Source organism: Sinocyclocheilus grahami, unplaced genomic scaffold, assembly GCF_001515645.1.
Source record: "Sinocyclocheilus grahami isolate Dianchi unplaced genomic scaffold, SAMN03320097.WGS_v1.1 scaffold126.1, whole genome shotgun sequence".
Taxonomy (NCBI): Eukaryota; Metazoa; Chordata; class Actinopteri; order Cypriniformes; family Cyprinidae; genus Sinocyclocheilus; species Sinocyclocheilus grahami.
The window spans coordinates 4,470,747-4,483,256 of NW_015505305.1; the positions used below are offsets into that span (position 1 = coordinate 4,470,747).

A 12,510-nucleotide genomic window follows, 5' to 3' on the forward strand; every position below is an offset into this window, starting at 1 on the left:
AATAGTCTCATCTGTTAGCATGATAATATTCTTCAAGAAAAAAATTGTAATTTTCTGGCCTGGAGGTCCTATACAAAAATAACCCAGAATATTCTTTTAAAGGTTTTAGCCTTTTGGTGCTTCATAAAATATATGGTTCCCCTTGTATAGTACAATGTCCTGCTGATGTGACCAATCCTGAAGAGCAATAATGTGATTCTTCATATCATGAGAAAATTCCCATTTGGCTTCCCCTCAAGTGGTATGTATATTTTTTATTGATATATATATATATATATAGACATATATAATATATTGGTGTGATAAATGGTATATTATTGCTTAAGCACTAATCACAGAAGTCTGGGATAGCTGCACTTTATAATGCAGAAAGAAAAAACATGCATAAAAATTAAAAATTAACGCGATCAGCGCCTGCAGCAGTATTACAGTGAAAACTAACATGGTGTGTACAGTGTAAATGCACATGACTATAATTTTTGTCAGAGATTATCGATGTTTATTTTCTTATGTTTGTGCTGTACATGTATGTGTGGCTGGGGGTTTGTGGGTGTACGATGGCATACTGTAAGTACATATTGTACTGTATTTATCATTGATATTCTTTGAATCTTAGCTGTAGTATCACTCTGGTTTACGGTGTACCAACTGGATGTTTTTTAATCGTGCTTATATTTATTTTATGTTCTGTTTTATAGCTTGCACAGACATTTTGGTTGTTAAAAGATGTTCTTTCGACCTCAAAAGCTTTTTTAACATCTGATTCCTATATTTTCTTCTGCCATCCCACCTCGAAAATCATTACGAAATGGTTTATTTGGAGACAATAGATGGATTTCCTACCAAATTGATCTGAATCCATCTCTTTGAGTCCTTTTAGGGCTTTGAATTCATGACCTTTTACACTGTAGAGACGATGAAATTTAAAGTTTGAATAAAAAAAATATATTCTGAAGCCTGTGGTGTTTTCTTTGACAAGCACTTCACTGATGTGTATGGACTTTAAAAGGAAGGACGTTTTATATTGAACACATTTAAAGAGCCCTGTGGCATCTCTGGCCCCTGACCTGTGGAAAACTGGCTGGTTTGCTCTGGAGAACCTGTAAAATATGAGAGAAAGTGACGTGGTGCAGAGTTGGAGGGGATTCGGCGTTCTTCGGGCATCCTAACTGACACCGGATGTCCTGAGGAGCAACAAACGGACAAGCAAGCAATCAGAAAAGACGGAGCGATTCGACCAGCTCACATTTATAACTGTCACTCAACAGGGTCAAAGTGGGAAGTCTCTATTTCTCATTCCTCCCTCCCCACATCACAAGGATTGATTCTTTTCCGAAGGGAAACATGTTCTCCTGCTTTGAGATTCCCTCTTATTTTCTCCGGGCTGACTGCTGCTAACTCTCCCGGTGAAGATTGAAAGCACTGTCAAACAGGGCTTACAAAAGTCTTCTGATCTTTTGAGAGGTAAATCTAAAGCTAAAAATCTTTTATCATTGCTCAAAGTACTGTAATGCAGGGCATAAACATCACGCTATCAAAAGGTTCATTTAGCATGATTGGGCCACGTTAAGAGGGAAATTGACTTGATCTGGGCACTTCATGGTTCAGTAATTGAAGTTAATCAGTTTGTTTAAACTAAACATTAAAATTGATCCTATTTGCTTTCTTATTACGCATTCCTGGTCTTTGTACATTTAGTCAGAGCAAGTTATTCTAAAGAAAAACAATTGCTTGAAAAAAAAGCTTTTCTTCTCAAACAATGTTCCTTTTAGGAACTTTTATGTAATGTAGGTATAAATCCTGAAGTTTTGTTCAACTTTGAAATACATCACATTATGTAAGTAAAATAGATTAAGCTTTTTGATATTATCTTTCAATGCTGCATGTCATTTTGCCTTTAAAATGCACCTTTTGCTTGTCAAAAAAATGCTAACAGTTTCTAGGACAGGAACTGAGCATGACACAAAATCTGTGTGTGTGCGCGTGCTTTTTGTGACTGTTCTAGACATTCCAAGCTGCAGAAACAGTCACTAGCTTCTGCCTAGAGTAACTAGTTGGGAAAATCTGTCAAGACATACCAAGGTCACACTTCACCCCAAAAGGAGCCTTAGAATTTTTTTGCATTGTGACACTGTTTCCATAACAAATAAGTATCTTTTTCCCTCCAAATTCTCATTACTGTAATGCCTTTGCCAAACGCATAAACGTAAACATGTAAAATGAGCTTAATTGACCTGTAAATAATGTCACAATGAAAATTCCTAATAGTTATTTTTTCTTTAGATTTTTTAGCTGAAATGTGAACTGGACTAATTTTTTTAAATTTTGAAATGTACACAGGGGTGTACATATTTGCCTTGACAATGATTTGCTTGTTTATATAATGAAATCTAAACTTATGGCATGTAGATTTTCTCCAAAGATTTTTCTCTTTGTATAACTGTAATGGTTATACAAAGTAGGTTCCACTCAGTTATTGGCATATTTGGTTGATTTTTTACAAGAAATTAAAAGATTTTTATATTCAATTTGATCTAATTTTATATCGGCCTTATGCATTGTAATGTGCGGACATACTTTTACACATTACTACAGAAGGGTTTAGCATGCACTCAAAAAACCAATGAAGTCTAAATTGCTCCTGTAATACTTTGCTGCTAGTAATAGCTACCAGTCCGTGTCCCAGCATTCATCTGGAATCAGACAGAGGCTGATTGTGTAACAAAAACATTCATTTCTGTTTACCACGAAACAGGTCGATATCCTTATAAAACAATCAATCCGCACTGCAGGTTTCCCAGCGAGAAGCAGCAGCCGTATTGTGTTACGTATTGTTTTGATTATCATTCAATTCACATGCTTGTAAAAATTGCCCTTTGTGCTTTAAAGGCGAGAAGTTCAAGTCAGAACATCGATCAACTGATGTCACTGAGATAGAAGTGGACAGAAAACAAATGCGAATCTCAACAAATCTCAAAAGCAGCTAAATGGAAGAGTTTGGCTTCTAGACCAAAAAGTCTGTCGTTTGAGAACATCAATCTTACCCCAATTGCATCTGAAAACTCTCTCGGCTGTCCTTGCTGTTTCCTGTCAAGGTCTCGCTGGTCTCCCCCTGGACTGTGTCTCAGGCATGGCTGGAAAGGGCTACAGAGACATCCATAGCGATTGTGTAGTGTTGACCGACTGTAGTAGCTATTGTGCAGGTCTTTGTGATTCACCAACGGTTTGAGCTTCTGTTCCCTATGGCTACTTGTCCCTCTGTAACCTCTTACTCGTGCCAGTCTCCGGATCACCACTCTGGGTCTGACTGAGGCCGGCAGGCCATTGGCGGGCGATGATGACCCGAAGTGGGCCGTCTTAGACAGGCGCTCATTGCACCATTCGATTTTCCATCCAGATGCCTTTTCCCAAAGAGCTTCAGGACTCCTTGTTTCATGGTTCGCAGAGATAAATCCCACACACCCCCAAGATGTGGTTTCCTCTGTCATTTCCTCATGAGATGATTCCGGAATCCACTCTATCATTGGCAGAATCCCACTCACCTCTACAATATGTACTTGCAGTGAGTTCTCACAGACAGTACTTTGTATCTGGGTCATTGAATCACTAGATACTCTGGGATTTATGGGTACACAGCTAGGGTCTGGTGCACTTGGTCTTTCAGTGGTAATGATCACATCTGGGTTGGCAGATTTAGTGAGGACGCTACTGATTTGGGATGCTTTCCATCTTGAGTTTGCTTCATCTGATGCATCATTTGTTCTAGATGCGCATGACCTGGGCTGAGCAAATAAATGAGGAGACAAAATGATGTTCCTCTCATCCAAGTAACTGCACTTGTGCCTAACCTTCTGTTTGGCCTCCTGGTATCGGTGAAATGCATTATCATCTGCTAAAAAAAGCAGTAAAAACAGTAATATTGTGAAATATTATTACAGTTTAAAATGTCATTCATTTCTTTGATGTTAAAGCTGAATTTTCAGCATCATTACTCCAGTCTTCAGTGTCACACGATCCTTCAGAAATCATTCTAATATGCTGATTTGCTGCTCAAGAAACATTTCTTATTATTATCAATGATGAAAATGCTTTGGTTTTTTTAGTTCTAGGAGGTTTCTGTGCTTGTTCAATTGATTTTATTGTGAATAAAATGTATTATCTGGACAATAGTTTATATTTCCCTCTTTCTTTCTTTTAATATTTTGTATATTTCCCTCATCATTCCCACACTGTCTTTCTTAAAAGAGGAACAATTTTAGCAGTACTACAACATAATGAAGACGCACATTAGTTGATGCTTCATGTATTATATGATGTATTCAAGTCATGTTGGAAATATCATGTTTATGAGTTGAATGCCACCACAATATCAAAATTATGAGTGGAAAATTATGTTTTCAGTCAGTGAAAAAAATAAACGTCTGACACGATGGATGCAGCATTTGTAGTTGGCAGGAAATATGTTGAAATGTATGAACTTTTTTCATTTACAATAAAACTAGCTAAATTGCATATATGATAATATTGTACAATTACAATTAAATATGTAATGATTCAGTTTACAGCACATTCATAAATTGATTAAAAACATAAAAAATGACACCTTACGGTTTATTTATTTTGCAGAAGCAGAGTTAAAAAACCTTGCATCTTGCTCTGACCAAAGTGATTTGAAAGCATTTGACTTCATAGCTTGTAAATATTAACTTCCCAGGATGACTTGAAAGCACCATTATCATTCTTAAGCTGCCACAGAGAATGATGGGAAATGTAGTTTGGTGTGTTTTCTGGAAAGCTTTATTGCTATTCTTCACTGCTACCCCAATATAGACGCAGTTAACTACACTATCACTATTTGTGCTATTTATTATTGTTGCCAACAATCCTAGAAAAGAATAACTGGAAAGGCTATGCTGATGATCCATTACCTGCTGCAACACACCTGCCGGTAATTGTGAAGTAATTCTATAAACCCTGATTTAGGGCTGGAGCTAAACTGCATCATATTGATTCTACACCTGCATTAGAATATGCTGAGAAGATCTAATGTCTGCTTTGGGAGCAAGTAAATATCCTCACAGGATATTTGGGTAAATATAAACATTCCTATTTAGACTGTTTAACAAGGTTATGTCTATATCAGAGATGTTAAACCCTCCCTCTTTCTTGTCCATGGGGCTTCATTGCAAATGCTCTGAAGTCTAAGCCCTGTTAGGATGATGATTAATCACAGGTCTGGTTTTTAAATGTCAGGTCTGAGCCCAGTGTGGCCTGGCTCTGATCGATGTCCCACTTTATGGCTATCTTTCAGAAAGCTACACTGACGCTGTTGGACTCGCTATGACTCACCGTTTGCTCCAGAGAAGGTGAGTGGTGGAGAGTTTAAATGCAAATGTCTTCAACATCTAACCTCAGGAGAGCAGAGAGAGATACTGGGGTCCAAATTCTGAGACAACTAGTGACTTTTCCATTATTTACCTATGTAATACAGATTAATATTACGTATTATAAATTATCATGCTGAAATGTTTCTATATTTAATGAATTTTTGTATTTTTGTCCTTATTTTGTTTTAATGACAACATCACTTAAGCTCAATGAACTCCACAAGTTAAACCTGATGATAATGTTATCTGGAATGACTTGAAAGTGATCCAGAAAGAATCTTGTGCTTTCAATAAAAGCAAGAACATCTAAGTAAAGCTTCAAAGGTTGGCATGCCCAAGAAATAATGCAGAATCTTACACTTCTTGCTTTTTTTTTACTGTGGTCTCAAGCTAGGTTCAGAGTAAACCTGGCTGATATTTGCTCCTGTGAGACCTGTGCATAATATGCAGTATGAGTGAGTTTTCTGTTATTTTTCAGCATTTTGAGAAGATGCCAAATACTGGAGTTTGGGGAAAATATCCAAGATATGCACTATTCTAAGCTTTGATGTTCCTCAACAACTTAGAATGTTTTCACAGAAAAATGATGATTGATTAATAAGTGAAGTGCAAAAGGTGCACATATATGCTAAAATCACCAAGAGTAACCTTAGAATTTAAGCAATGTTTTTGTTTGTAAGAAATTATAAAATAAATACAAAGTTCTGTCATGAACCTGTGGCACAGGCCAAATGGGTTCTAACTCAATCTGATATAATTACATAATTATTCACTTGGCACAGCTGATTGGCTTTAGCTGCATCAGCAGCCAATGAGCTTGCTGCTCAACATTCAAATACTCGGCTAGTGCTCGCTGTAGCAGTTGCAGCACGCATCAGAAACCCTCCACCTTCCCCAGCTCCACCTGTATAGATCTGCTATGGGGATAAATTCATGTTATTTATGAGAGTTATTTCATATATGTTATATGCGCAGCAGCACTATTTCTTACATGCTCACAACAGCTTGTCTGTGGCTGTATTGGCTGTAGCAACCTAGGTGCTTGCTCTCTGCCAAGACCAAACACATTAACATTGTATATTATGCTAAACTCTCCGAGACTTGTCATGACAGAAATACAGTTAAGTAAAATAATACTAATCATTACTTCTGAAAAAATGACATGGGGAAAAAAAGTAGCCTGTACAGGCTTATGCAGTTTGCGAATGATGAACTCATGTAGTCATTTAAGGCCTATGTTTTTTTGGAGAATTGAGTTTGCATGGAAAGCCCTTATATGGACATGCCCTGGGAGTGTTTTATGCAAATTACTAGTTGCAGAGACACCTGCCCTCATTTACAATAATCCAGATTCATCAACGATAAATGATGACAAGAACACATTTCTGTGTTCACGTGGCTGTTGTGAATCCCTCAGAGATTCAGTGTGAGAACATTTTCTGTGCACCTATGCAATATGTGTGAAATTATTAGTGAACAAGGCCCGATGTTACAAATAAAGAAATAGTTCGCCCAAAAATGAAAATTGTAGATGATGTAGAGTTTATTTCTTCATCTGAACTGATTTAGAGAAATTTAGCATTACTGTACATCACTTGCTGGATCCTCTGCAATGAATGGGTGCCATCAGTATGAGAGTCCAAACAGCTGATAGAAACATTTCAATAATCCCCACTACAAGAATTAACATTTTGTGCAGTAAAAAGTTGCGTTTTTGTAATAGACAAATTAATCATTAACATTTTTTTTAACATCAAACCATTGTTTCTGGCTAAAATGCAAGTCCTCTGTCCATAATATTGCTTTCTCCAGTGAAAAAATCTGAATCAGGAGAGAAATATGCACAGACCAAGTACTGTTACAAAACACTTCTAAAATAAGTTGGTGGATTTTGATGTGAGAAGACAACAGGTGATGGCCTTTTTCACTGGAGGAAGCATTATTATGGATTATGAATTGGTATTTTTCCCAGAAGTGATGGTTTGAATTTAAAACATCTTGATGAAGTTTTTGCTTAAGATATTAATTGATGGACTGGAGTCTTGTGGATGTTATTGTGATGTTTTTATCAGCTGCTTGGCCTCTCATTCTGATGGCACCCATTCACTGCAGAAGATCCATTGGTGAGCAAGTGCTATATATATTAATGCAAAATTTCTCCAAATCGGAGTAAATATTCAGCAAATTTTCATCTTTGAGTGAATTATTCCTTTTTATCTTTGACAGAGAAAATGTCAAAGCAAGAAAGGTCCATTGCGGTGAGTTGGGTTGGTAATTGTATCAGTTGCAATAATTCTATATTGTTTGAGCACATATGACTCGGTACCAGAGTGCTGTTGTGAGTGAAGTGTCAATTGCGTATCTAACAGTCAGTGGTGGTCTTGACTCACTCGGTGCCCTTGTTGAGCTCCAACATGAGGCTGCTTAGAAGTTGCTCAGGAAAAATGACATGCTAAGTTAATTTTTTTTTAAATATGGACAAGTGGAACAGAGAGCAGGTGTAATGCTGTAAAAAAAATACTGTGGCTATACACAGCTGGCCTCAAGATGACAAGTGCCCTCTAAAACCAGTAAATCAGACCAATCTAGACTGCTTAGGGTATTTTAGAGCTGAACTTCGTGTTAGCAATGTTATTACTTTAATAAATTGTATAAATGTTATTTATAGGTAATGTGATTGCATATTGTGATGCATTTTATATTCAAAGTTGATACTTATTTAAAAAAAGTCTCCTGAGCTACTAAAAAGCAACATTTGGGTAATAAAATACAATTTCAGAGATCTGCTAACTGAGCTGAATCACAGTTTTAAGTAGTTTAATGTATGTTGATGAAGTTGCATACATTTTGTATCTTGATTATATAAATGTGTGCCAAGTATCCCATTACTCCAAGCCTGGTTATTGGCTTTTCAAAAACTGCTTTAGCAACACATTTTCACCCTCCAGTCAAAACAATAGTTAAAAGCTCAAACAAACATAATAACCAGTCAAAACAGAAAAAACATTTGCAAATTAAGCATCTGGCCTCATGTCTCCATGTGCAGAGAAACCTCTACATGCTGAGTGATTGGCAGGACGTTGCGGCTTTCAGTCCCCATACACACTGCGAGGTGATTGAGGCATGCTGGGTAGCAAGCTAGACCCAGTAGCAGACAAATGTTTGCGCCGCACATAATGGATGCCTCCAGATCCCCACAAGGAATTTCCCATAGCAGCAGGTGAAAGCAACTGTGTAATTAGATGCAGGTCGCTCACAGGAAAACGCCAGCGTCGCCCATTATCTCCTCTATACTGCTGCTTGAACTAAACCATGTTTAAGGGAACGCAATGGGACTGTCACTCAGAACTCTGATTAGGACTCTGATGTGGCATTAGAGCCATTTCAGAGAGTGTATTGATTTTTCTTTGGCAGCAGTTTACTCTTTCCAACTAGATTCATTACAGTGTAAGTCATTACTTGCAAAGATTCCCTGACTGAATATGAATTTGTTCGATTGCTTACCGTTGATTCCTCCATCCGTGTCGGAACACTCCCAAGCGCAGCATAGATCCCGCTTCTCGCCTTTTCTGTGGAAATTTTTTAAAATTAAATGCAGAAAAGTACAGAATTATATAAATACACAGAAAAATTGAAATCGCATCATATGACCCCTTTAACAAATAAAATGTAAAAATAAAAAATATATATATATATATATATATATATATATATATATATTCATCAATATATTTATTAGAAATGTAACTTTTATTCTATTTTCAGTTTATATGATTTATAAATTACATTTCTATTTCAGTAAAGTAAATATAATTACAATAATATATATTTCTTTTAAAATATACATTAATGAAATCCATAATATTATCCATAAATTCATGTTGTTATATATTGCTATATAAAATTATATCAAATTTTTATATATAACTTGGATGGATATTGGAGATTTGCTAATTGAATTAAACCACAACGAAGTCAAAAATAAAACTCGATTTCCACAGAAAGGACTAACAGAGACTTTTTACAAAGCAGCAGTTAGTGTGTTGTATTCTTTATATTGGTTGGTGCTGAATTGTTTCTGATGTGATGGCAACAGGCAGGACAATAGAAGCTCTTCACTATAGCAAAACAACATCAGTTCCTAGTAGGCAGTCAAATGAATGGAGCGTCCAATGCTAACAGATTCTCTGTGAATGTTCCTGTAGCTCATCATACCTCTCATCTGATAGAGAATGCCTCCATAGCCCAGGACCAATGAGTCATGGAAGTCCATAATTATTCCTGGTTATTGTTTTCCATTACCATCACCTAATATCAGTGCCACTCACAAACCACCTCTAACATCTCTAAAGTACACTTTTTGTGAAAGCGTAATGCAGAAGCGGAACAAAGTGTAATTTTCTCTGTTCCAGCCCTGTGTTCACTGCAGCAAACAATAGAAATGGCTTGTTTTGATGGTGTGAGAACTCTTCATCCCTTCAGCAGATTGTGTGCAACAGTGTGTGAGAGAGAGAGAGAGAGAGCAGAGCCAACTCAAAATTGTAAGATATAAAGTTACAATTTAATTTCTTTTTATTTTTAATTTGTAAGTCGAATCAAAAATAAGTAACGAACCCGCACACTATCAATACTTGCAAACGGGATGATATTAAAACCTTGTTAAGATGTGCGGTTTCTGATAACCAATTGTGAATTTATAAACATAATTGTTTTTGTATGTGAATAATGATATTTTTTTAATTGGGGATGTTGTAAAGTGTCTTCTATTGTATACTTGAGCCATTGGTATCTATTACACATGTGTTTGTAATTAGTCCACATGTGATTGTCAGTTATACTCATTGATTGTGAAAGTATATAATTATGTCTTGTTTTTAATACATTTGCCTGATGAAGGTCAGTGGACCGAAACGTTGCGTTTAATAAAGTTTAAGAATTAGCAAGTATTGATAGTGTGCGGGTTCGTTACTTATTTTTGATTCAACTTTTTGTTTGATTTTGTTCCCATGCACCTATCCTCGTTTCAGGTGTGCTGAGTTTACGTTGATTGAGCATTTTAATTTGTAAGTAGAAATGAGCTTCCATAACAGAGAGAACTGAAAACGAAACTTTTAGATTTAGCTATTTACAACATCTAAAGAAGCCTGTTTCTACCTCAGAGTAAAAAATAAAATTTGAGATATATAACGTGTTGTTTTATATATGTAAAATCTGGAAACAAACATATCTAATACACATGTATTTTAATTTTCATTATTATTATTTCATATTTAATAAAACAGAGATTTGGTAATAGTTCAACCAAAAAATAAAATTAAACACTTATTTAAATTGTTACAATTCTTTTTCTTTTCTTTTTTTTTACTTGGAACACAAAAATCTATATTAGGCATTTCTGAGCTGCTCTTTTCCATATCAATAAAATCATATCCAATAAAACCATTTAGTGATCATAACATGATTCCGCATGACTTGTGGACCATCTCGTCTTCTGAAGTCATATGAGTTTATAATGACATGAGGGTGACTAAATGACAGAATTCAAATTTTTTGGGTGAACTACCAATATTGAGTAAAATTTAGGAAGCATAATAGTCAAAAGAAGCTAATAACTGTACCTTTTAGTCTTCTGTTTATTTTCCGTGAGCTGCATGTTGGCACACGTTTGTCTCGTGGTCTCTTCTGAACACTTTGACATGGTCACGTTCACACACAATGCTATAATTACACACGAGAGACACAAGAGTAACCAGGAACTTGGACAGGCTTCAGTAACTGGTCAAGGTGATGTATGACAGCGGCCTTCCCACTGCCAACAGCTGACACCTGAACAAAACTTACCAAAAATACTACTGTATATAGCTGCTCTTAATGTATTTTATTTCTTCTAAAGAGTTTGAGGAGAAACATCGAAGGCAAATGAGAACCCCATTAAGCTTTTTAGCTTTAAAATGGCTGTATTTGAAATCTTGCTCTGGCAGTTTCTCTTTAGTCACACTGTGCTGGAAGATGCTGAAAGAAACCGATAGAAGCATGACGAGTGGAAGGAAACTGTGGGCTTCCCTGAGGCTGTCTGATCCATCTGGTCACTCAGGCATTCATGTACTTCCCTTCTCCAAGTCTCCATGAGGAAAGTCCAGAGTTGAGCTGCTTTCTGCCAGCCAGGCTCAGATGCTCGAGTCAGGGAACAGCTGCTGCTGATGGCAGGGAAAAATGAAAGCGCTTCGTTTGCTTTTACATTCGTAGTGCACTTACTCTTAAACCAAAAAGCAAATTCATATTGCTGTGGAGACACTAACGCATGCACTTCTGCCAGAGACAATAGTGATTAACTCTGCGAGTGTGTAACTTGAGCACGTTTGGTAAAAGTGTTGGGTCTTGGATTGGGACAAGTCTGGGCTTGGATTTCCTCTTTCCATTCCAGGCTTCTGGAGTATTCATGTCCACATGGATAGACTTCAGTGGTCCAGGGAGAGGGATCTGATGATGAAACTGAATGGACTTGGAAAAACTTTGAGATATCAATTGATTATCTCTCAAAATGATCTTTCACAGATGCTTAAAATGTGACTTAAGTAAAGACAAGCAAAAGTAGTGCTGTGTTGGCCAAATTCACCAGATCACCATTTCAACTTTGAGACACGGCTATTGCTTTTGTTTCACTAAAAATAACTGGTTCATTAGAGGCATGTTTATGAATCGGGCTACATTGGTTGCACTGTATGCTTCTGATTCACTAAAAAGAACCTGTTCATTAGAGGCATTTGTTTGTGAATCAGGCTACATTGGTTGCACTGTACACTGTAAAAAAACTTTTACATTCGTAGTGCACTTACTCTTAAACCAAAAAGCAAATTCATATTGCTGTGGAGACACTAACGCATGCACTTCTGCCAGAGACAATAGTGATTAACTCTGCGAGTGTGTAACTTGAGCACGTTTGGTAAAAGTGTTGGGTCTTGGATTGGGACAAGTCTGGGCTTGGATTTCCTCTTTCCATTCCAGGCTTCTGGAGTATTCATGTCCACATGGATAGACTTCAGTGGTCCAGGGAGAGGGATCTGATGATGAAACTGAATGGACTTGGAAAAACTTTGAGATATCAATTGATTATCTCTCAAAA

The 12,510-nt window shown here is 36.7% G+C and overlaps 1 protein-coding gene across 1 annotated transcript; it reads right to left on the bottom strand.

Annotated features, from left to right (window-relative positions):
- Positions 1-1,034: 1,034 nt before the first annotated feature.
- Positions 1,035-11,828, bottom strand: LOC107590316 (uncharacterized). The gene is made up of 5 exons (XM_016279022.1): positions 11,687-11,828; positions 11,006-11,105; positions 8,892-8,956; positions 3,045-3,889; positions 1,035-1,184 (listed from the first exon to the last, which is right to left on the bottom strand). Exons 1-5 carry the CDS (start codon positions 11,826-11,828, stop codon positions 1,035-1,037), a joined length of 1,302 nt encoding a protein of 433 aa, XP_016134508.1.
- Positions 11,829-12,510: the final 682 nt, after the last annotated feature.

What these genes read in the sequence shown, in the direction of transcription:
- LOC107590316 (XM_016279022.1), bottom strand. Translation starts at nt 11,828, where the DNA reads ATGAATACTCCAGAAGCCTGGAATGGAAAGAGGAAATCCAAGCCCAGA. An exon ending in CACGGATGGAGGAATCAACG is followed by an intron (nt 3,890 to 8,891) that starts GTAAGCAATCGA and finishes TTTTTTTAGCAG; the next exon opens with ATGATAATGCATTTCACCGA. An exon ending in AGTTTTCAGATGCAATTGGG is followed by an intron (nt 1,185 to 3,044) that starts GTAAGATTGATG and finishes GTTGCTCCTCAG; the next exon opens with GACATCCGGTGTCAGTTAGG.